Source organism: the organism of the source record quoted next, unplaced genomic scaffold (genome assembly GCF_019419815.1).
Source record: "Pyrus x bretschneideri cultivar Hongxiangsu unplaced genomic scaffold, Pyrus_bretschneideri_v1 Contig9, whole genome shotgun sequence".
NCBI classification, from domain to species: Eukaryota; Viridiplantae; Streptophyta; class Magnoliopsida; order Rosales; family Rosaceae; genus Pyrus; species Pyrus x bretschneideri.
In genome coordinates this window covers 1,433,225-1,456,544 of record NW_025999831.1, presented here as the reverse complement: position 1 = coordinate 1,456,544, position 23,320 = coordinate 1,433,225, and the positions used below count along the sequence as shown (strand labels likewise).

The window sequence follows — 23,320 nt, the reverse complement described above, 5'->3', positions numbered from 1 at the left end:
TAAATTCAGCTGTAGTTAATTAAAATTTAAAATAAAATCTACACATGTCTACGTGTGGCGAGGACAACAAAAACTTGCTAGAACACTAATAAGTGAGGGATTGATAGATTTGATTGCGTGTGCTAAATGTCATCAAGAATCCAACAGTTCCCCTCTGATTTTTTCTTTTTCCACACCCTATAGGCTTTAGACATAAGAGAACTTGGGACTTAAAAAAATCTATTAAAATTATCTGAAATTCAAATTGACTACATCCTTTTACATAATAGGCCTCACATTTATTTTTTTAATTAAAAATTTATCTTAATATACGTTATATACTTTTTTCATAATATTCTCATACCTTACACTCTCAAGTGCTAATACATAAGGTCAACCAAAAATCTTATTTGTTTCTTCAAATGTGACTTTTCTATTGTTTCTCCTACCTTTCAAATAATGAAGATTTACATTTGAGAATTCATCATTAACGGAAAAAAAAATTGAAAATCCATCACTTTGTAGCAAAAAGGATCTAGAAATGCATAGCATAATTGGTTTTGCATTAGAGCAATGCTAGATATATTAAATTTGCAAACTAAATAATGTGTCACCAATAAGAAATAAGCACGTTAATCAACACTTATGTAATAATTCAATCGTCAACTTTCATATCATTTAGTTTCCAAAATTTAGTCTTCCTAACATTACACTTGGCATTACACATCATGAATACTACTTTTGGGTTGCTTCAACTTTCCTAGAAGCTAGCCCACTCTCTGATAATGGTTCTATTGTTGAAAATTTGAACAGGTCAACATATATAAAAATGAACTACAATCTAAAAACTGAGTGCTGCGAAACCAAAAAGTTTCCTCGTTAAAAAAAAAAAAAACAAAACAAAAAAGTTTTGTTACCAAGTCTAAAATTTTATTTTGTTTAAAGTAAGAGGCATGCTTTGATGATATATGGGTGAAGGAAGAAAAAAAAAAGTAAATTTTTGTACAAAATTACTTTAATATCCATGACATTTTGTTTATGATATTTTCATTAGTTTTTTTATCAATGAAGGGTGTTTTATTAATACGTAGTATAAATAAATAAAACATAAAAACAAGCACCAAAAGCTCAGATAAAAGTAAAATTCCTAAACTATCCACTTTTCATTATGTAATTGGGTCTTGCAATTCCTTTGGTGCTCTGCTTCCGTTCCAAAGTAATGGCCTATGAAAACTTTTTTTCTTAAGAGAGCTTTAACGAAAAGTTACCGGTACTATTTATTTTAACGAAAAATCATATTTTTACTCTAAAAAGTCAATCATGTAACTATTTACTTACTGTATCATTTTGTCATTTTCGTTAAAACTCAAAGTTTTTAAACTCTTTTTATTAATTTTTCTTTTTCTTAAGTGACAAGGAGGGTTGAAGCCCAAAGACCAATATACATCAAGAGTTGAGTAATTTCAACGAACAGAAAATGTCATTCAACATATCAACATCAAGACTTAGGTTTCAACATTAACTCATAAATAAATCCTTCTCAAATGAGATTTAAACCAAGCATCTCTACCGATCACTTTACTCAACCCTGCTAACGCAGAACGAAACGGTGGAGTTCAGGCATTCCCTGCTTTTCCTCAAAGACAACTGTTGCAGAATTCATCTCCCTTTCATTTACCGTCCTCGTACGAGTTGATTGATTGGGTAAATAAAGTATGACTATTTTCTTCAAATTCTTGGCTTCCTCAAAGATATACCTTGCAAACTCCAATTCATTGCCCCCATAAGAAAGCTCAGTTGTTACCTCTTCAAGCTGATAATTAATACAAGCCAGGTTTTAGGATTTCCAGAATCTCCTACTAAACCCGCTTGCTGAAGAAAGTTAACATGCATGCAAACCAAATGAGAATTTCTTAGAGAGAGAGAGAGAGAGAGAGAGAGAGAGAGGTAAATGTAAATGTGAGTAAACTTAGTTTTACTTACCATGGTAACTTCCACTATCCTAAGAAGCAAGGGTCGGAAAGTTGCCACATGCTTTAAGTCCAAAGTTTTCAGATTAGGCATTCCTCTAAGAAGAGAAGCCATTCTGCGGACTAAGAAATTACTCAGACGTGTATATGTACGGAAGTGAGAAAGGTGATGAAATAGTTCTGACACTAAATCCTGCTCCCAGGGCCGGCCTGAGAGTAGCCCAAGTAGGCGCCCGCCTAGGGCCCCCATTTTGGAAGGACCTTCAAAAATATTATATATCTTGAAATTAACATATAAATAAATAAGTAAGAAATATCATAATTCATTTGTTAGTGTAGTGGAAATGTTGGCTTCATTTTTCTTTGGGGTGGTTGAGTTCGAAACATGAAGGTGCCTTTCAGTCTCTAGAGTTTTCTTGTTTTTCAAATTTAGTGACAATCTATCTGTCCAAATGCATATAAACTCATAAAACTCAAGTCTCTTTGCAATTTTTTTTTCTTTCAACTTCTCATTCTCTCCATTTCTATCAAATGTTTAAACCAACTTCTCATTCTCTCTATTTCTATTGAATGTTTAAACCAACTGTTATATGGTCTTAAAGATTGTACTTTAAGGTAATCAAAATTTTGAATTTCTATTTTTCTTTTCAATAACTTTTTATTCAATGGATTATTTTAATATTCAATTTGTTAGTGTGATGTTGATTTTAGAAGAAGAAAAAAAACACAAGAGAAACAATTGGTGTTGAATTTATTATACTCATCAATCAAGTTTTATTGTTATTTACTCTCTTGATCATCAAATTTTATTGTTCTTCACTCTCAATCTTAGACTCTTGACTACAAACATTTAGTATATTTGTGTCTAAAAACGTGAATCGTGTAATGTTTAAGTAATATTTGTATATTTATCTTTTTTTGATATTAATTTTTAATGATTTTTGATGTGAAAATAGAACTTTTTATGCATTTAGCGAATTCTTTGTTATACAAATCAATATACAAAGAGCCGGAGATCAAAAAATTTTAGAGCCCCACTTCGAAGACTTGCCTAGGGCCCCTAAATTCTTAGGGCCGGCCCTGCCTGCTCCCTCCTGAATAGTCGAGCCTGCAAATTATAATTCATAAGGCAACATGTATATGAGACAGATAAAGGAGAAGGGCCTCAAAATCCCTTATATTTTATGTACCATTGAGGTATCATCATTTAGAACAAGAGCTTTAACTCTGCGAATACTGGAAAGGATCCCCATTACTTTGTCAATATCATGAACCCTAGCACGGAGACAAAACACAGCTTCTTCTAAACACAAAGAGTTCCTCATATTTTGGATTCTTGCAAACCATTTAAAATGTTTAAGTTTCGGAGCGTCTATATTTATCAAATGGTTGCTGGACACAGCTTTCCACTCCAAATGCATGTCTTCGAGCTTTTCACCTGAGATGCTAAGATATAAGATGTCACAGCCAACATATTGAGAACCATAGTAAAAATAGCAGGATGAAAAATGCAACGATTCCAAAGACGAGCTTTCGATGGTGATAATATGTGACCCATGAACAAGTTCAAGCCATAATTCCTTGAGGCATTTACAGGAACATGAGATCCATTTGCAAAACTCCTCGTTGATCGTAAGATTTTTCAACTTCAAGCTTCGGAGAGTGGTGGAACAAGCCAGGGATGGGGTTTTAAGAATGCTAAACTTCAAGTCCACCATTAGTGACTTCAAAGATTGGCAACGAAAGAGGCAGATTGGCAATTCTACTTCTATTATCCTGTCATCATGGCTATGGAAGTCAAGATCAAGCACTTCAACGTTACACCTTGCAGCATTATGGATCCAAGTGATGACTCGAAAATAATCATCACAGTTGCCTACCAAGTGGCCTGTAAAGACCCAACAAATACGAAAGCGTTGTTTATGATTATTCCCGCGTTGGATCAAGAACCTGTCAAAATAATTCAACAACCTCAATCTACCCCATGTAAAATGAGCACAAGGCATTGCGTCGAAATTCGATGATGGAGTTGACAGCTGAAACTGTCTACATCTATTGGACACACAGCCCACTCGAGCGAGGTCTCTTTGAGCGAGGAAGGATAGAATATGATGAACCATTTCCTCTTGAAGATTACTGAATCTGTCCATTAATCTCCCAGTATTAAAAGCTCCTTGAGCTGGAGAACTAGTACTTGCAGTTGCCGATGACTTAGTGATGAGTTCCATGATACTTTGGTTCCTTTGTTTGTGTAACAGTAACCTTACCCACAAGAAGCAATACATGAAACAATTCGAAGTTAGCTAGCATTTAGAAAATTTTAGTTGTTTTATATTTTGCATATTTATTTGTGTAGAGTATTCATTTCTCAAGCCCAATTCGAAGTTAGCTAGCTGTCGGCCTGATTTCAATCCAAGGCCAATTCTTAATTCCTTAGATTTTTTTTCTCTTCATTTTCTCTCCAACTTTTAATTTTAAAAAAAAAAAAAATTGGAAAAACCGAAACTGAAGTGGACAGAATCGAAAAAAACGGAATTGAAAGTGTTCGGTTTTCCCTTTTATCAAACTGAACCAAACTCGATAGTAATTTCAGTTTCGTGTTTGGTTTTGGCTAAAAACGAAACTAAAATGAACTCAACCAACTCCTAAATTCAATTCTCGCCAAATGTAAAGTCCAACACATTATTATGACTAGTTCATTTTGAGGCTTTGTCCACTCCCCTACCCCTTGGTGTAGATTGTATCGTATGTTAAAAAATAGGGAAACTAGTTGATCCGACTCCCTTTCCTTACTTCCTATATTCCTAAATCCTAAGTTTCCTAATTCTTCTCTCATCGTTCTTGTTGGCTAAACATCTCTAGATTATTTGATCTTTTTTTAAGTGAAATGGAGAAAGATAAGGCGATGTTAGCTTTTTGGCAATGGTTGTGTGTGAGGCACTTATCTTTTCTCGAAGGGGTAAGGGCCATCACCTAGAAACCCCATGTATGTCCCTCCCCCACCCTTTTTTATTAATAATAATAGCACAACAAAATATAAAAAAATAAATACACGCGGGGGACGAAACTAAAACCCACAAAGACAGAAGATCAACAAAAATGATAATAAGGTAAAACGAAATGTCATGAGCATGGGCATAGGCTACAAATGCTAGAATCATAGACCATCATTGATAAGCGTAGGTTTCTTACTTCCCTTTTACTTACTTCCCATATTCTTAAGTTCCCCGATTTTTTACTTTTTGTCATTCATGTTAAGTAAACATACCATAATCACACAAAGACTTAATAATTCAAGTTTATTCAATTTCAAAGATTGCAGATGACGTTTTATTGCAATGATGGAAAAACAATCATGCCTAAGTACCGTAGTGCAGGTTCGATCCTCACTGATTTCCCCTCTCTTAACAAATAACCATCTAACTCACCAAACCTGGTCGCTATCGCTATACTAAGAAAATATTTCAAAGACTTATAAAAAAAAAAAAAAAAAAAAAAAAAAAAAGACTTATAAGAGCAAAAACACATTTCCTAAAACGAACAAGGAAAGATTTGATTAGATCTTCACAAGAAATCAATCATCTGATCTAATCATGTCGATTTCCAAATGTAGGGATTTAAACCTACAGAAACCGATAAAAATAGATAAGATTGAATTGCAAATGTAGGGATTTTTCCTTTAGACTATGAATGACAACGCCCCAAGTTAGTTGCATCGCACAACTAACCATCATATTTTCCTTATTTCATTGAAATAGATGGAATACGCATCTAAACCAAATTATCCTTCTCAAGTTCCCTATATGAAACGCATGATAGAAATACATATCAAAAGTCATTAAGTTCTATGAAAATCATAAGCATTGACAAGACATTCATCACTAGAAACACATGAGACTTATACCAAGGATTTACTTAACGCGATTGTGACTAGCAACCTCCACTACTTGTGAATATAAGTGAATAACTATTACGTGAGACCCCCTTATACTCTAGCATCAAATTCATGCATGCAAATTAAGTGTCGACCCCCAACCCACATACATAAACAAGTTTTAATAACTTAGATAAGCAAATCACATTCAAGACTCAAGAAACAATAACTGGATATAATCAATTCATATAAAACATATAATCATGGCTTCGAATTCACCTCCAACTAAAAAGAAATTAGTTCCACATGTCCGCAAAACAAAGATAATTAAACTTAAACATTAAAAACAAAGATAGAATACATCTAGAAACACTCCAGGTGGCTTCTCCTTCCTTCCTTGCTGCCAACAATAGGGATTTGTGTGAATTTAGGCTCTTGAGGTGTGGTGAATGGTGTGGTGTGAATTTGTGGTAGAGGGTGGTGGTTTTTGAGTGTTGTGGCATCATGTATTTATAGGGTGAAGGGGAGGCACGAAATTGGGCTGAAAAGGGGAGGAATTAGGACTCCAAATCACCAAAGAACAAGGATACTTTCAATCAGATTCCAAGGAGGACAAGGAATGGTCCTTGTGGCATATTCTAGAACTTCTAGAAGGGTTACATGTGGCATAAACTTAACGCACGAAAATAGGGCTTTTAGAACTTGATATTTATGTTATTTAATGTGAAAAGGAGTCCTCTCTAAAGTTGGAATTAAGGTAGGAAAAGATTAGGATAGAATAAGATAAGATAAGGTTGGATAAGGTTTGGATAAGATAAGGAAATTTGGATAAGGTTCCTTATTTCTTGCTTTTTCCTTATCTTCTTTGCATTTGGACTTCTTGCTCCAGATTTTTAGCCTTTCCTAGCTTCTCTTGACTTCAATTTTGTCCATCCACATTGCTCCATAGTTAAGTTATTCAATCCATGCCCAAAATTGCTCCAAATAGCCTCAAAATCTACTTTCTTGCTCCTTTTGCCATTAGGACCTAAAAACATACGAAAATAGCTTAAAAGACTAAAATGGATAGTAATTAACTAACTAAATGCAAGGAAACAACATAACTAAGTAGCATAAATATGCTCCTATCATTAACCTTCCAAACCTACTTCTTTCTTTCAACGCCATTCTCCAGCAATTCATTCCTGCTGTCAAGTAAGATCTCGAATCCCTAGCTTTCTCTCATATGCAAAGTGCACTGTTTTGCTTTTACAGAGAAATTGCCAAAAAGGGAAAGTTAATTTATCTTTCAATTTGGTTTCTCAGTAACCAAACGTAATGCTTAAATGTGCTTTTATTTTGTTCGATTTTCTATTAATTTTCAGTGTAAATTTTGTTTTGTTGTCAATTTTGATTCTGATTGTTGTTTCAAGTGCTGATTTGCTGCGTTGAGTTTGCTTTTTTTTATTTTTTTTATTTTTTTTTATGAAATTCAATTGAGCATGGTGTTGATGTTCTTCATCTAAGTAATTCGTTTAAAATAATTTCATGTTGACTCTGTTTATATTAGGGCTTACTTAGGATTTTTTGTTTTTTGAAATCAAAAGCAAATTTTACCCATAAAAGAAAATATTCAAATGATTTCAGTTTAACATCCACATGAGAGTGATGAAGTAAGAAGAATGCCAAAAAAGCAAATTAGAATGAATTTTCTTTTGAAATGTATGTACAACATGCATTTTTCCAACAAGATTTTGGGCTTGTTTGGGATTTTGGTATGGAAGGGCTAAAAATGTTTTATGAATCCAAAAGCACTTCTAACTTCGTTTTGGATGGAAAATCGCCTTCCGACTCTTTAGTGGTTTTTGAAGAATCACCTGCTCTTGAGGAAGCACTTCCAAGTGCTTAGTTTTTTAATAATTTGTTTTTATATGTTTATAATAAAAGCACTTCTAACAGAAGCGTCGAGAAGAAGTGTTCTCAAATAGGGGTGGGTTCAAAAAACCGAACCGAACATCGAACCGAGACTGAAAAAACCGAACCAAACGAAAAAATTAAATCGATTTGAAAAAATCTAACCTAACCGAACCGAATTAATTAAATTAATATTATTTTATTTTATTTATTTAATTATCTGTTTTGGGTATTGTTTTCTAAACCCAAATGTGCTAAAGTCCAATGTGTTGCCAAACTTTTAAGCCCAAAATATTAAAAAAAGCCTTTAACTGTTTAACAACTATACTTTTAAGCCCAAATGTGCCGCACCTTACCATCTAGGGATTTGCTTCCCGTATTTACCTAACCTCATATATCCCACTTAACTCATCTATTCCCCCAATTTCCTATCCTTCCTCGACGACATAGCCAAATCCAGGCGAGACTATCATCGATTCACCACCATCGTCACCCCCATTACAGCCGTCGCGACCACAACTCAGATCGAATCTCGATAGCTGAGCTTCCTCCTTCAGCTCATGTGAAGTCGACTCCGACCACGACCATCAGCTTCTCTAAACTCCGACACCACCTAACGGTTCTTGTCGAAGCCACATCTTCAATCAAAAGGTATTCAATTTAGGGATTTAGGAAGAGTAACTTAGGGTTTTCTAGATTTAGGGATTTTGGGTTGTTGATTTGCTGCTAGTGTATGAGTTTCAATATTTAGATTTTGTGCTATTCGTGAAGATGTGATAGAGTTTTCATTCATTCACACATTGGTATTTTTCTCAAAGATCAAAATCGGTTGGAGTGCTTCAGAGAGCAATTAAGTTGAATCCGCTTTTTTGATTTTGCGTCAATTGTGTGTTGGATTCATAGCATCATGTAATTTATAGATTTCAAGCATGTTAGCCATCGCGGCTGAATGTATTTGTATAAGTTTTCGTGGGTTTGATTCGTTTATGTGATTATGTATGCGTGAATCTATGTTGGAAGAATGATAATCGGAAGGAACATAAATTGGACAGAGACCAAAGAAAGTATGGGTTGCACATTATATGTGGAGATGCAAAGAAAGTCTATCACTGGAAAATGTGTGTCTGTTTCTTTCCATCTGATTCAATTCAAGTTTTTTTTTTTTATTTTTTTATTTATTGTGTTGGATAAAAGATTCATGTTCTGAATTAAAAAAAATATAATTTTTCATGGAAAAAACCGAACAGAACTGAAATGGAACCGAAAAAAAACTGAGACTGAAAAAAATTGAACCAAACCGAAAAAAAGGGAAGAAAAACCGAACCGAACAGTAACTTCGGTTTGGTTTCCGGTTTCGGCCAAAAACTGAACCGAACGGAACCGAACCCACCTCAAACGAGCCCTTTAACTACTTTATAGCAGCTTAGGGGTTTTCTCTGCAGTCTGCACCATCTAATTGCAAGGATAGGGTTTTTGCTTTTTGTAAAATTGGAGATGATTTTGCATCATGTCTTCTGAGACCTTTGATTTGATTTGCAGGATATGGATACATCAAATCCTGTAGTTTTTGTCAATGCAGAGTTGTTGCGACTGTATGTTGGAAGGCGGGTTCGGGCACTGATTCAGGTGGTGCGAACTGAGGGTGGAACTGTTATTGGAAATTCTACTGATGGAAAGGAGCTAGTTGTTAAGGGCACCCCGCCGGTTCCTCTTACAAAATTTGTTGAGGTCATAGGCATTGCTGACAGTGATAAGTCCATCCATGCTGAGATATGGAACAACTTTGGAGAGACAATTGGTATGCCTTTTTCCCTATGTTCTTCAATTTCTAAGTATGGTTCACACTATTTTGTAATGGCACCTCTTTTGTAATTGTTACTGTCGGAAGTTTATTGTGCTTGGATTTGGGATTGGGTGAAGTTGAATCTGTAGGAAGGGGTTTCAGCTTAAAATCGCCAGAAAACAGTTCATTTTATTGACACTTTTAGGAACCCGAAATATATAGTTCCTGCCTAAGTGTTTAAGCGATTAAACTTGTGTGTCAACCATAAAAAGTGAGTTCCCAATTTAATCACGGGTTATGTTAAATCTTCAAACTCGTTATTTTGCTTGACACTTCTATAGAATGCTTGCATTACTTGAGCGTCCCAAATGCTGTGTGTTGTCAAACTGGTGTTTAATCTTTTGGAAGCAATGAGAACTACGTTCAGATTCTTCAGAATTGGTTATATCAATAAGAAACCCAAACTGTAACCCTTCTTCGGTTTTCATATCAGTGTTCATCTTATTGGTCTATATAGTGCTTAATCGTTTGGGTAGTAGTCCATGTTCTTTTGCTGGTTCTGATGTAATTCAATTTTTTCTTATCCTACTGGCAGACACATCTTCTTACAATCAGCTCTGTCAGCTTGCAAATGGAGAATATAAACAGTTGTTCATCTGAGTTACAACAAGATTGCGTTGTAAGCGGGAAAGGGCTTCCTTTTAATGTAGTTGATCACGTAGTTTTAGTACTATCTTTGGCAGTTTTTTGAATTTTATGGCAGTGAAGTGATTAAGATCTTGGCTATTCGACATTTGCAGAAGTCTCAAATATTCAAACCTTATTGAATGTACCTGCAATCTATTTTGCTAAACCTTCAAAGTTCATGCGACTCATTATCCGCGAGATTGCTGTGTTTGAGTTTTTTATTTTATGTTTTGCAGATCCAATGCTTTTACCCTTCATTTTTCACTTCGACTTCATATTTTTCGATGTCTTGAGCGGCAAATTTGCCTGATCTGTGCCAGAAAAATGGGAGCTGGGTTGTCTAATTGATCGAGGACTTGGTAGTGTCTGTGTTATTCATTTCAGTTGTAAATCCGTGATCATTTCTGATGGAAAATGATTTAGGCTGATCCATTCGTGTTGAGGGGATTTTATGCCCGTAAATCTAACACCATGATAGGGCTCGTTTGAAAGTGCTTTTAAAATGATTGAAAGCGTTTTTAGTGAAAATATTTTTGGATATTAGAAAACTTGAATTGCTTTCTGCAAGAAGTAATAGTTATGTGTTTCATGCAAGAAGCACATCAAGTGTTTTTTTTCAAGATTCAATTGCATTCTTATCAATGATTAGTATCAAAAATACTTCCTTCAACTATTTTAAAAACACTTCTAAACGAGCTCTTAAACTACATCCTTGTGCTGTTGTGAATGTAGTACGGTGTTATTAATTTGTTCCAAGCAAAACTGCAAAACAAATAATAAATGGATAATATTTGCATTCCTATGGAACAGTGTGTTATCCCACCTCTTGCGTATACATATTTTTACTGCATAAATTTTACAATTGGCATTGTTCAATTTCTTTATCTTCATTTAAATTTCATTCCTTAAAAAACATATAATCATTCCAATCAGAAATCGTATAGTCATCTAAATGTAATGATTCGTTTTTACAAGGGAAAAGTGAGAAGGCTCCGGTGTGAAATAATGGGCTGGAAGCCCATAAGTTGGCCATGTCACAAAATTTACGGGCCGAAACCCAAAAGTGCGGCCCAATATCAATAGATCACATGGTCCAATAACTTTTGAATATCTACGTCGGAAGTTCGCAAGACGACACACAAATCTCAAAAGCTATTCCCTTATCGTTTTCGTTCGTTGGGTTCGAGCTAAAGTAAAAAAAGCTCAGAGCACCGAATTAGGGTTTCCGAGATTGAACAAATTGGTCCCACAGTCAGGTACTTGCTCTCTTTCCAATTTTACATTGTTTTTCATTGGATTTTTTTCACCAATTTTTATATATTTTTGGGGATTATTTTCGTTGAAATATTCAATTTTCTGTTCTAGTTTCATAATATGGATCTCTGAAATGCAAATTAATGGTTTTTGTTCACTTGGGTAGTGTTATTTTGTGTAGAAATGTAAAGGGGGAATCCGAAAGCAAAAAAAATTCCGAGAAAGGATTGGAATCGAAACGAATCAAATGTTTGGTTGGTTGGCTAGGTTTGGGGAAATTGGGGTCACTTTTGGGGTGGTTGTTATTGTTTAAAAGTTGGAGAATTTGAGGCATTTAGTTGGCTTTTAATTGGATGGGATTGAGCAAGGGGCTCTGTAGCTCAGTCGGTTAATAGCCTTCGCCCTTGAGCCTGAGGTCCCGAGTTGAATTCCCCAGTCGCCTAAGGTCGCTTGTATAGAATCAAAAAAGGGATGGGATTTGCTTTCATCCTTTTCTCAAGCTTCAGTTTAGTGTAATCTTGCTTTATTAATATCTAAATGCGGGTTTTAATCAAAGCGAATGCTCGAAAATTTTCAATTCTTTGTAACATGTCAGCCCCATACTGTTTCAGCTGTGATGTTCAATATGTTATCATATCTATGATTTCTGCTATATGTTGTTTGATTTCTTATTCATATTTTTTCCTTTTTATTTTTTGTCTCTTTGGGCATGAAACTCTCCAGATAGATATTTAAACAATTACACCATCCATTTACTGTCGAATGTCGATATCTAAATATTCGAGAAATTCACTGCTTCATTGTTTATTTCGCCTGCTGAGCATCATCATCCCCTTGATAAATCATGCAGAATTCTTCTGTTGCCTGTCTCTATTACTATTGTTACTATATAATGACCCCTTAATTGAAAATCATTGACTTTGCAAGTCCTTGAACCCATACCTCATGGCACAGATTCTTTCGAAATTCTTTCTCTGCAACTTCGTTTGGCCTCTCATGTTGTTTCCACCTTTCCATATCTGTATTCTTTCTTCTGTGAATGCTTCTGGCTACTGTGCTTTCTTCACAGTTGCCTTGCAAGCTTGGCATTCTAGATATATAAGATGCCGAAAACAAGGACAAATATTTCTGGGGAAGCATCTGAAAGGCATGTAGAATCTGATGAGCGGGTGGACCTGGATGGAGACAATGATCCTGAGGAAACAATAGAAGAGGAGGTTGAGTATGAAGAAGTGGAGGAGGAGGAGGAAGTTGAGGTGGAAGAAGAGGAGGAAGAGGAAGAAGAAGATCCAGACGAGGAGGGTGAGGAAGAGGAAGAAAATAAGCAACCTGCTACAAAATCTGATGGACAGAAAAGCTCAGATGGTGATGAAGAGATGACAGTTGCTGGTGCAGAGGATGAGGAGGAGAAAAAGAAGCATGCTGAGCTTCTTGCACGTCCTCCGCATGGGTCAGAGGTGTATCTTGGTGGCATTCCTCATGATGCATCCGAAGAGGATTTGAGGGGATTTTGTGAATCTATTGGGGAAGTGACTGAGGTAAGACATGTTGATTGTAAAGCTGTGCAGCATCTTTTACATTTAGGCTCATAGAAATCTATATATGTTCACAGGTTAGAATAATGAAGGGAAAAGATTCAGGTGAGGCCAAAGGTTATGCTTTTGTAACCTTCAGAAACAAGGAATTGGCTTCTAAGGCCATTGAGGAGCTGAATAATTCGGAGTTAAAGGTAATCTGAACTCACTTTTGGTCACTTATTTTCCCCAAGCATTGCTTTTGTAAATTATCAACTCAGTTTTGTGGCGCTACTAATTTCTGCATCCACTTTCTTTCGCACTTTTCCTTTTGAGATAAGTACTTGGTTTCCTTATCTATAATGGAAAGTGGAACTAAGGTTTACGTTTCTTGCAACACTAACTTTTCTGCTGGCTTCCTTTTCTAGGGAAAAAGGATTAAATGTTCAACATCTCAAGCAAAGCATAGGTTGTTCATTGGAAATGTTCCAAGAAGTTGGGGAGAGGAAGATATGAAGAAGGCTGTAACAGATATTGGACCAGGAGTCATTTCTGTGGAATTGTTGAAGGTTTCCTATCATTTCCAGATCCTAACTGTCTTCTTGATGATTTTCCTTGTTTCTTGATCTAATTCAGTTTTCCATTGAATCTTCTTTATACAGGACCCACAGAATTCCAGCCGAAATCGTGGATTCGCGTTTATTGAGTATTATAATCATGCCTGTGCAGAATACTCAAGACAAAAGATGTCCACCCCAAAGTTTAAGCTTGACACAAATGCTCCAACTGTGAGCTGGGCTGATCCTAAAAATGCAGAATCCTCTGCTGCTTCTCAGGTTAGCTGTCGCTGCCTTTTTTCACACACAAGTCTGCTATTGTATAGTTCTGTTTTTGGCTCTCTTATATTTCTTCCCACAACATTTTATCACGGTTCCTAATTATCTTTCCTGGTTGTGGGAGGTTGCTTCTTGGATGTATCTATGCTCGCTCGGTCCTTATACATGGATGCCTAGGGTTGACCCCTTTAAATTTTATTTGAAAAAGAATAAAGTATATTTAGTTAGATGTATATGGGGATTAATTGGCTTCAGATTACTCTTACATGTTCTCCTTTATAGTTTGAAATTGAAAACAATTTTGAATTGATAATGCTCGCCTTTCGGTTTCCTTTTGCCTTTTTTATCTGAATACTCCGTTCCATGATCTCCACTGCACTAGACCTCTTACTTCTATGTGCAACATTACACGTGTAGAGTTCTTTTCCCTTTGTATTATTACATGCACTTGTGGATGTTGCTCAAGTCATGACTTCTTTGTTTTGATTGATACAGGTTAAGGCTGTGTATGTCAAAAATTTACCAAAAGACATTACTCAGGATCAGCTGAAGGATCTGTTTGAACATCATGGAAAGATAACAAAAGTGGTTCTCCCGCCTGCCAAAGCGGGACAGGAAAAGAGCAGATTTGGTTTTGTGCACTTTGCGGAAAGGGCATGTGCCATGAAGGCATTGAAGAACACTGAAAAATATGAAATTGATGGTAGCTTTCTTATGCTCTTTTACTATTCTCAATAGTTAGACCAAAATTTTCGGGAGAGAATCTTAATTCATAATCTTTTGTTTCATAGGTCAAGTTTTGGAGTGTTCTCTTGCAAAGCCACAATCAGATCAGAAGTCTTCTGGATCATCAAATCATCAGAAGTCGGCCTTACTTCCAACCTACCCACCACGTCTGGGGTATGGCATGGTAGGGGGTAGTCCATACGGTGGTGGCTTAGGTGCTGGATACAGCGGTCCGGGATTTGGACAAGTAAGATTTAAATTATAGTGTTATCATGGCCTAAAATAAACAAATAGGGCTGTCTGTCTGTTAACTTGATGACATATTGAACATACAGGGATATTGCATTTGTCTTGTAATAAAGTTAGTCACAAGTTTAAAGTATCTTTGTTTATGTAACAATTTTGACAACAGAAACTACACGTCTCTCTCTCCCATGAGACAAACTTCAAAAAGTTAAAAATTGCTCATTTAACTTTCTACGATACTTCCTATGCCAATACTTGGTCTAGAGCAAACTTTCTCTGGATATGTTTGCTGATATAGGTCTCAATTTCTTGCAGCCACTGATATATGGTAGGGGACCAACTCCTGCTGGCATGGCAATGATGCCTATGCTTTTGCCTGATGGAAGGATTGGATATGTCCTGTAAGTATCGTTTCTTTTGGTACTTGTTCGCTGCATGTACTGTCTCATAGTCGATTTGCGGGCTTGTACAAATCAGTCTTGTAGTGTTTGCCTGTTGATCTTGCATTTCAATCCAGCGTCTCTTGCATATGAAATGTAATCTGTTTGTTTCAAGTTCATATTTTGCATCCGAAGTTGAACTTCTGCATTTCTTTTTCTAGGCAACAGCCCGGAGTACAACCACAGACGCCTCCACTGCAGTCCCGAGGTGGAAGAAGCGGTGGCGGTGGCAGCTCAAGTGGTGGAAGGCGAAGCGGTGAGAACAGCCGTGGCCGCCATCGCTACAACCCGTATTAAATTAGTGAGATCTGCCTCTTGTTTCCAGAATGGGAAAAGAAGACAGCATATCGGATTGACAATCAGAACTTTCGGCGTGTGAAGGAATGTACACATTTGGGTTGTGCAATTCGTTATAAGTTGTAAAACAAAATCAAATGTAGTTGATTCATGTTAAAGAAAGACTTGCTTAGAACCGTTGTCCGTGTAGTATGCTTAAACTATGTTTAGTTAAACTATGAAATTTGTGCTGTTGAATTTCGTTGCACTTTCGCGTAAAAGAACTGCGGTTTCAAAGACAACCTCTGTTTGATTGCTTTCCGCTTTAAGATTCTAGCTCTTCATCTTGTCGAATTTCCGGTTGGATTAGATGCTTACCTTAAGAAAACCACATCGAACAAAACTTCAGGGTGGTAAAAGAGCGCCACACCTGCTGAACTCAGCCTTGTGCAACTCAGTTTCCCTACTCGACTTTGGTGTCTTCAAACATAAGAGGTAAGCTAAAGTTTAAGAACCTAGAAAATGAAGCATTTGTACATATTGTCTGAAAATGTTCATGTAACTTGCACCGAAAGAAAGAAACAGTTCAGATTTGAATGAGTTCTTAAAGGAGTATAATTGACCCCTTGAGCAACTTGTTACACATAAACTATCTATAGCACAACATCCAATTGATCGCGCAGACGCGAATTACTTGCTACAACTTTCACCAATTTAAGGTTGAGAAGTCTTGAGGCGCTTCAATCCAAATCTTCTTAAAAGGATCTTGCTCTCCCCAGTCATGACACTCCTTGCGAGGATGGTATCTACAAGAGTCGAGAGAGTAGGATATGCAACATCTTCCGTAGAAACGAACTTTTGAGAAGTAGACACTGTTTCTCATTATTCCAGGGAGGTCAATTCTTGAATGAGATGACAAGAAACTCGCAAACAGTGTCAGACCGTCGAGGGTCATCATTTCTTCCCAAACCATGTTTGTCTGATCCAGCTTAAATATAATCGGGTTTTCACTTGAACATGTATATATAACTAATATGTTTCCCTCATGCTCAGCCATAAACTTACCTTTCCACCAATTTTTGGCAAAAAAGTTCTCCGGGCACTTGGGTGGAGGAACGGCAAGAACACTCCAAGTGCGTTCTTCAGGGTTGAATACTCCTAGCCAACCGGTGAGGCTCAGACAATAAAAGAGTCCGTTGCAGAAAACAAGCTTGTTCCAAATGCTACTCACAAAGGGCAACCGGTTTTGGAAATTAACAGTAGTCCACTCTCTTTCCCCAGGACGACAAGTGCTAATAGCAACAACTGTAGGGCTGATGTGTTTCACCGTAAAGAGTATGCAACTGGCAGAAGTTGGGGCACAAGAGAATGCAACTATCTGATAAGTCAACTCAAATCTTGGTACCTTTATTATCTTGCGAGTGAAGGGATTAAAGAAGAACACGCGGTGAGATCTGGGTCTGTATAACAGTAGCCAACCGTCTTTAGTGTAGCAAATCCTAGACCCAGTCAGCTCAGGTAACTCCAAGGAGTAGATTTTGCGCTGCGATGGATCATAGAATTCATATAGGTCACCAAATCTGGGAAAGTACATAAGCAGTGGTGATTGGTTGACCACCCGCACAGAAATGGCAGCTGAGTGCCATCTCTTGCATACAACAGATACACGAATGTTATCCCGCAGAGTTAAAGTAGACACAATGAGTTCCAAAAGTTCGGCAGGAAGGTCAGACCAAGTTTGCAGGTCCAGTTTCTCCTTTTTTGTCTTGCTTGCTTTTCTATTACTATTTGTAATTGTTTCAGCTAACCTATACATCATAAATTCATATAAGTTATACGAAACACAGATATGAGCTAAGACGCTATAAGGAAAAATAATTACTTCCATAAAAGTAAGACACAGCTAGCAATAAATCAACATTCTATTATTAATCCAAATTCTTTGGCATATAACCGCCAAACCAAATGCGAAACAGAACCCTTCCCCCTAACTCGTCCAAACAGCCACACACCACATTCACACCCACCCCAAAACAAAAGAGTATAAGCCATTTCGGATATACTAAAAATCGGACCGTTTCGATAACATATGATTATGGTTAAAACTACTACCAAGAAACACAAAAGAAATCAATAGTTGTACAGGCCCCCACAACCAACAAGAGAAAAATGTGATTGTAACTAATCAACTATCATATTCATTCCCACCGGTATCGATTCTTGTCAAAACTATCATATTCATTTCCAGGTAACATACGAATCCAACAAATAAAACAAATCCCCACAAACGACAAGAGAAAAACCTGGTTGTAACTAATCAACTACCATATTCATTTACTGGTAACATACGAATCCGACAACTAAACACAATCCCCACATCATACAAGACAAAAACCTGGTCGTAACTAATCAACGATCACATTGTTTTCGGATAACGTACGGATCGTGTGAATTCGACAATTAAACACACAATCACCACACCCAACAAAGAGAAACAACCTGGTTGTAACTAACCATCACTTTTTTTCCCAGGTATGTACGGATCGTGCAAATCCAACAATTAAACACACAATAACCACAACCGAACAAGAGATAAACCTGGTTGTAACTAATCAACTATCATATTCTTTACCCTATTCTTTTTGGGTAACGTACAAGATCGTACTGGTACTTTTGCTTAAGCAAGATAGGCAAACAAGCAATTAATGAACCTAAGACATAATGTGCTCATATAGAAAGGAAACTATGATCACACAAGAACCATTAAAAACCCTTACCTTGGATGCCCAAAGTTATCAAAAATTTAAAATGAGCACAACATGAAACCGAAAACCATGAGATTGCTCCGAATTCATCCAATTTAACATTTTTCCACAACTAAAGCCTACCCTTTATTTCTTGATAGTACTACATTCCTAAAAGACACTATGATCTAGCAATGGCTAGGGTTCTAACTTTTAACCCATTTAACAACCCGGTCGAAATTTTCAATTTTGATGCTTGAATCCAATTTTAAACAAATTCAAACCAATTCCTATCCAAAGAGCTTATTGACTTTCTACTATAAAACCCAAATTTCTCCAAAACCCTAAATTCACAAACTTTAGCCACACACAAAAACCCTTCCCCCAAAACCCCATCAAAATTCTCACAATTGACTTCAATTCTCGACAATTAAACCTAATCCTTGACTTAAAAATAATTGCTTTTCAATCATAACCCCTAAATTGATCCAAATTCCTAAAGTCCTCACACCCATTCCCCAAATCCAGGGTGAAAAAACAATGAAATGAAACATGCAAATTACGAAATGCTTTCAGTGAGTAAAAGAGAATTGAGAAAACAAATCTTACGATTTCAGCTTCCTCTTTCTTCCGGCCATGGCGAACCCAATTGCACTGCTGTTTAGAGAGAGAGAGAGAGAGAGAGAGAGAGAGTTTGAGGGAGGAGAGACGGAGGTGTTATATTATCACTCCCGTCACTACTTGCAAAGAAAACAACACGTGTGAGCTGGTCGGTCAAACCAAATCAAGTGCATGCGTCTCCACAACTTTACAGAGAATACAGCGAATAAGCAGGTGAAAAGATGAAATTTTTTTAAAAAATATATTATGTGGCAGTTTTCTAATGGTTATAGCTCGTGAGTTAACTTGGAGGGGTTTGTAGGTGAATGAAACTGCAGTGTAATCACTGGAACCGGACGCCGTGTTACTGTTTGCGTGCGTGTGCGGTTCATTTTTGTCCGGGTGCTGTTGACTGTCAGAATTAGTTTACTACACAACAAACTGACTACAACCGTTTTTCATGCAGAAATATAACCGATGGGAAGTAAAAATTTGGGAGCAGGATTCTTTTCCTAAATTTTTAACTTCTATTTGAACAGTCATGATTAAATTATGTCGATATTTTATGTTAACTGTTGTTTATAGAGAGAAAGACGAAGAGAAAAGTGAAAGAGAAGGGGAAGGAAAGCGAGAGGATTTGGAAGGAAGAAAATCGTACTTCGAAAATTTTAATTAAGCTAGATAATAAATCACTTCTAATTTACGTCACTAGACTGATAATGACGTGTGATTAATGACGTTGAATGCCGCTTGTTTTATTTTTCTCACTCCACACTATAAAATCATAATTCATGAAAGTCAAAAATCATTTTTTTTTTATCACGTAGTACCGCTGCCTAATGGATCTACCACTTAGCTTCTTCAGTTCATGGATCTGAATTTTTTTTTTCTTTTTTTTGAGTCAAACGATAGATTTTGTTAAATTAACTACTGACGGAGTTTGAACCCACGTCGTCATGCAAGGGCTCAACACATTTCCACTACTGTTGTGGTAAAGGGTCACATGCAGTTCATGGATCTGAATTTAATCATAAGGTCCGCAATTTAATTATTTTTCACGTTTCTTAGGTTCATATGTAAAAATCAAGCGGTCGATGCACCTTTCGTACATTGTGCACTCGGGTACTTCAATGGCGTGTTCTCATGTCGCGGGGGTTGCAGCAGTTCTAAAAGCTCAACAGGTGCTTCAATGGCATTTTCTCATGTCGCGGGGGTTGCAGCAGTTCTCAAAGCTCAACAGGAGCTTCAATGGCGTGTGCATTCGAGTCCTGCAGAAATAATGTCGGTCTTAATGACAAACAGTTTAAGTTCGTTCCCTTGATAAAGTTATTGGCCAATTTCCAAACAAATCAAACGTTTGCGGTCTACTTGTCTAGCGGTTGTCTAACAAGTTATCAATTTTCGATTCTTATGCAGCAAACACCAAGGACAACAACGGAAATACCATTCGCGTTCGGTCTGGTAAAACTGAATCAGCACCCTATGACATGGGATTGAGCACTTGAAATCCTGATCACGCATTCAATCCCGGCTTAGTGTACGATTTTGACCTGGACGACCTAGCTGCGTGCATTTTTTGTGCTCCCATTACCATTCTAAGCCCCAACTCGAAGCACTTACTGGGAAGCCTATACCTTGCAGTCATGTACCTGTTCCTCCATACTTTCTTAACTACCCGTTCATCGGCATTGGAGCTATGAGCGGACATTTGTCATTTTATCTAACGGTGACCTTCAAGGGCAGACGAAAGGACCTACAGATATTCAAAGTTTCCGTGGATTCTCCTCCGAATGTTGATGTAGTAGAGGAGCCTGAGGTGTCGGATTTTTCTAGTGGTGTGAAAAAAGGCAAGTTACAGGGTTAATTTCTATCCAAGTAGATTTTCGGTTCTCGTCTATGGCAGCATAACTTGAAGGATGGATTCAATCATGTCAAGAGTCCAATTCTCCTAAACCTTGTTATGGAATAAGGATTAACGAATTCATATATTTTTTAGGAGAATTGGACTCCATGACGACTGAATTCATCACTCCAAGACCGCAGGATTTCAACCCGAAAAATCCAACACCGCAGGATTTCAACTTGCAAAACTGGAAGCTATACATAATTCATGCAATTTATCATAAATTAACAAAAAGAAGAAGTAAACTTACAAAGCAGGATATCAACTTCTAAAACGAGCGTGTGAAAAATCACATCAGTCTTTTAAGTTAAAAAAAATCTTTAAGTACAAACCCAGCAGCAAAAGGGGCCTAAAACACACTTTAGAATCCCACTACTCAAAACAAAAATCTTCGTTCTGCCGGCAGAATACCAAAGATTTCATAAACCCGAAAACCCAAAAACCAAAATCTGTCAGTGGAATTACAATTAGCTGCAACAAAGTGGACAGTGAATCAAACCGTTCTCATTGCACTCGCCGCATTTCACCATCTTCTTTTGCACCTTATCCAAAACTTTGCAGCTCCCATTGCAAACCATGCACATCACAAATCTCATTCCGGCACAGCCTTGGCATCCGATGACCGCCCTCGGAATCCCATCAAACAGAATCCCAAGCTTACCTTCCTCCTCCAACTTCACCACCTCGTCGGCGCCGCCAATCAGCCTCCCCTTCACAAATACAAGTGGAACTTTAACCTCCTTGGTCCCCATTAGCCTCCTTATCTCCTCCTTAAAACCAGAATCCATCGATATATCACGCTCGAGAACATGAACTAGGTGTGACTCCACGATGGACCTCAAATTGTTGCAATCCTCAAAAGTCTTCCTAATTCCTCTCAGTGTAGTGGTGTACACAACAACTGCATTCTCGCCGCCCGGTGGGCATTTTTTCTCAAATAATTGCAGCATAGACTCCGAATCCTTCGAAGAATTTCTTAATTTACGGGGCCTTGGTGACGGTGGAACCATCCTCTTGATGTGCTCTTCCTCCTCAGACATTTCCTTCTCGTAAGATGCAACGAGTTCCGGATCAAACAGGGGACTTAAACTCCTCCGTCGCGATAAATCACTGCCAAAGCTCTGCCTTTTCGCCGCAACGGGCGACCCTTTTACTCCAGGGCTCCAATTCAACATCTTCTTACACGAATTTTCGCCGCCATTGTTCGGTTTCAGAACCTGTTTCGGGCTATAACCCAACACATTAACATTCACCACTCTCTCTTTATTATTCTCCTTCCCTCCAAATCGCTTCGATTTCATCGGCGACCCGATCTGACTCAACAACTTGAACGGGGTCCTCGAACCGAAATCTGCAAACCCCCGAAGTAGCGCACCCGATTTCGGGCTCTTCTTCGTCGGATTCGAGATGGGTATTCCTTCTTCGAGCCCCTCCATGAGTTCCCAGGCGTTGATAACCTCCGGATCTTCCCGGGGCGGCGAAGATTTCATCGCGGCCCTCTTGCTCTCCGCAACGCCGTCTTTGATGGGTTGTTGGCCGTTTTCGAGGTTCAGAACGCCGTAAGTGCTGGAAGTGAGAGAGACGACGTGGTTGATGACGTATTCACCGCCGCCATTGTTATCTTCTTTCTTGAACAGTTTCGATGAAGCGCAGCCCATTGACGAGTGGGGCTCTCTCTCTCCCCCTCTCTCTCTCTCTCTGCAATTTCTCTGTCTCTCTGTTTTCTGATTTGAAGCAAAAGATGTTTGTGGGGTATTGGATTGAGGATTGGGCAAGGCGAAGTGGGAGTTTTTCTTTTGATGTTGTTTTTGAATCTCAACGGTTACCTTGTCGGCCAACGGGCCACAACGGTCCGAAAATTCGAATGATATCGAGAAATTTTGTAGGTAAGTCCTTGTCATCTTTTGTTATTCGCTAATTTTTATCTTATATTTCATGTAATTATGTCTTTGACCCACAACGTTTTTGTTTGCTGCACCTTTTTCTTCTAAACTTTTAATTTCATGCCAATGTCTCACCGCATGTTAGCTTTATCAAATATTTTGTCAAATTAAAAGTTATTTTTCTTCATTTTGTACACGTAAAACCCTTAAATTTGTTGCATGCATGTTAAGTTTCGATTCGTCTTAAGAAGTTCAAGTATGTACTAACATTATGTTCACATATACACCCTAAAAGTTAACCATATGCATTACATGTGATGGAATTAACGAAAATATTGTCACAAAAAATCAACAGTTGTGATTAAATATTGGAACTAACAAAATGTTTATCCTCAAAACCAAATTGAAAGTTTAGAGAGTAAATAGAAAAAGTTCAAATTTAGTGGGGTGTGCTTCGCTTAATTTTGCCCTTGAAAGTTTATCTTCATACACCTAAGTCCTTCTTTAGCTCTGTTGTCTCCTCCCTCTCTTACCCACTTTTAAAATTAGTTTCACAACATTTTCATAGTTTTTTACTTTGAAATATAATATTTTCTTTAGAAATATACTAATTTAACGAGAAAGTAATTTTTTAGAAATAAACAAGGGAGTGATTTGAACTTGAATACAAAGAAGACAAACATATATTACCCTAGAAAAGTAGCATAACTTG

General features: G+C 37.3%; 5 protein-coding genes across 8 annotated transcripts; 2 read left to right on the top strand and 3 right to left on the bottom strand.

Moving 5' to 3' along the window:
- Positions 1 to 1,570: 1,570 nt before the first annotated feature.
- LOC103956485 lies at positions 1,571 to 4,177 on the bottom strand. The gene is made up of 3 exons (XM_009368483.2): positions 3,140 to 4,177; positions 3,034 to 3,057; positions 1,571 to 1,792 (listed from the first exon to the last, which is right to left on the bottom strand). Exons 1-3 carry the CDS (start codon positions 4,175 to 4,177, stop codon positions 1,571 to 1,573), a joined length of 1,284 nt encoding a protein of 427 aa, XP_009366758.2.
- Positions 4,178 to 8,001: 3,824 nt separating this feature from the next.
- Positions 8,002 to 10,384, top strand: LOC103956432 (replication protein A 14 kDa subunit B). Of its 3 annotated transcripts, none has more exons than XM_048576683.1 (4): positions 8,002 to 8,367; positions 8,769 to 8,834; positions 9,256 to 9,514; positions 10,095 to 10,384. In XM_048576683.1, exons 2-4 carry the CDS (start codon positions 8,799 to 8,801, stop codon positions 10,157 to 10,159), a joined length of 360 nt encoding a protein of 119 aa, XP_048432640.1. In that variant the 5' UTR covers positions 8,002 to 8,367; positions 8,769 to 8,798; the 3' UTR covers positions 10,160 to 10,384. The 3 variants fall into 3 exon arrangements, with proteins under 3 accessions (XP_048432640.1, XP_048432641.1, XP_009366691.1); XM_048576684.1 differs by having other exon boundaries at positions 8,737 to 8,834; XM_009368416.3 differs by lacking the exon at positions 8,769 to 8,834 and having other exon boundaries at positions 8,029 to 8,367.
- A 907-nt stretch (positions 10,385 to 11,291) lies between these two features.
- Positions 11,292 to 15,780, top strand: LOC103956431 (heterogeneous nuclear ribonucleoprotein Q-like). Of its 2 annotated transcripts, none has more exons than XM_009368413.3 (9): positions 11,292 to 11,442; positions 12,510 to 12,978; positions 13,053 to 13,169; positions 13,383 to 13,523; positions 13,617 to 13,790; positions 14,286 to 14,493; positions 14,582 to 14,763; positions 15,078 to 15,163; positions 15,364 to 15,780. In XM_009368413.3, the coding sequence occupies exons 2-9, from the start codon at positions 12,544 to 12,546 to the stop codon at positions 15,497 to 15,499; spliced, it is 1,479 nt and encodes a 492-aa protein (XP_009366688.1). In that variant the 5' UTR covers positions 11,292 to 11,442; positions 12,510 to 12,543; the 3' UTR covers positions 15,500 to 15,780. The 2 variants fall into 2 exon arrangements, with proteins under 2 accessions (XP_009366688.1, XP_009366689.1); XM_009368414.3 differs by having other exon boundaries at positions 11,301 to 11,442; positions 12,164 to 12,978.
- Positions 15,781 to 15,974: 194 nt separating this feature from the next.
- LOC103929575 (F-box/kelch-repeat protein At1g57790-like) lies at positions 15,975 to 18,962 on the bottom strand. The gene is made up of 2 exons (XM_009338797.3): positions 18,832 to 18,962; positions 15,975 to 17,286 (listed from the first exon to the last, which is right to left on the bottom strand). The coding sequence occupies exons 1-2, from the start codon at positions 18,858 to 18,860 to the stop codon at positions 16,185 to 16,187; spliced, it is 1,131 nt and encodes a 376-aa protein (XP_009337072.1). The 5' UTR covers positions 18,861 to 18,962; the 3' UTR covers positions 15,975 to 16,184.
- Positions 18,963 to 20,986: 2,024 nt separating this feature from the next.
- On the bottom strand, positions 20,987 to 22,510 carry LOC103956429. The gene has a single exon (XM_009368410.3). The coding sequence runs from the start codon at positions 22,381 to 22,383 to the stop codon at positions 21,193 to 21,195; it is 1,191 nt and encodes a 396-aa protein (XP_009366685.1). The 5' UTR covers positions 22,384 to 22,510; the 3' UTR covers positions 20,987 to 21,192.
- Between the last annotated feature and the right edge of the window lie 810 nt (positions 22,511 to 23,320).

Excerpts from the sequence above, each read along its gene's own strand:
- LOC103956429 (XM_009368410.3), bottom strand. The coding sequence starts at position 22,383 with ATGGGCTGCGCTTCATCGAAACTGTTCAAGAAAGAAGATAACAATGGC.
- LOC103956432 (XM_048576683.1), top strand. The coding sequence starts at position 8,799 with ATGTGGAGATGCAAAGAAAGTCTATCACTGGAAAAT. Across the intron at positions 8,835-9,255 it reads AAAGTCTATCACTGGAAAAT|GATATGGATACATCAAATCC; the intron begins GTGTGTCTGTTT and ends TTTGATTTGCAG. Across the intron at positions 9,515-10,094 it reads CAACTTTGGAGAGACAATTG|ACACATCTTCTTACAATCAG; the intron begins GTATGCCTTTTT and ends TCCTACTGGCAG.
- LOC103929575 (XM_009338797.3), bottom strand. The coding sequence starts at position 18,860 with ATGGCCGGAAGAAAGAGGAAGCTGAAATC. Across the intron at positions 17,287-18,831 it reads AGAAAGAGGAAGCTGAAATC|GTTAGCTGAAACAATTACAA; the intron begins GTAAGATTTGTT and ends TATGATGTATAG.
- LOC103956485 (XM_009368483.2), bottom strand. The coding sequence starts at position 4,177 with ATGGAACTCATCACTAAGTCATCGGCAACTGCAAGTACTAGTTCTCCA. Across the intron at positions 3,058-3,139 it reads TAAATGATGATACCTCAATG|GCTCGACTATTCAGGAGGGA; the intron begins GTACATAAAATA and ends TATAATTTGCAG. Across the intron at positions 1,793-3,033 it reads GACTATTCAGGAGGGAGCAG|CTTGAAGAGGTAACAACTGA; the intron begins GCAGGGCCGGCC and ends ATTAATTATCAG.
- LOC103956431 (XM_009368413.3), top strand. The coding sequence starts at position 12,544 with ATGCCGAAAACAAGGACAAATATTTCTGGGGAAGCATCTGAAAGGCAT. Across the intron at positions 13,170-13,382 it reads TGAATAATTCGGAGTTAAAG|GGAAAAAGGATTAAATGTTC; the intron begins GTAATCTGAACT and ends TTCCTTTTCTAG. Across the intron at positions 14,764-15,077 it reads GCGGTCCGGGATTTGGACAA|CCACTGATATATGGTAGGGG; the intron begins GTAAGATTTAAA and ends AATTTCTTGCAG.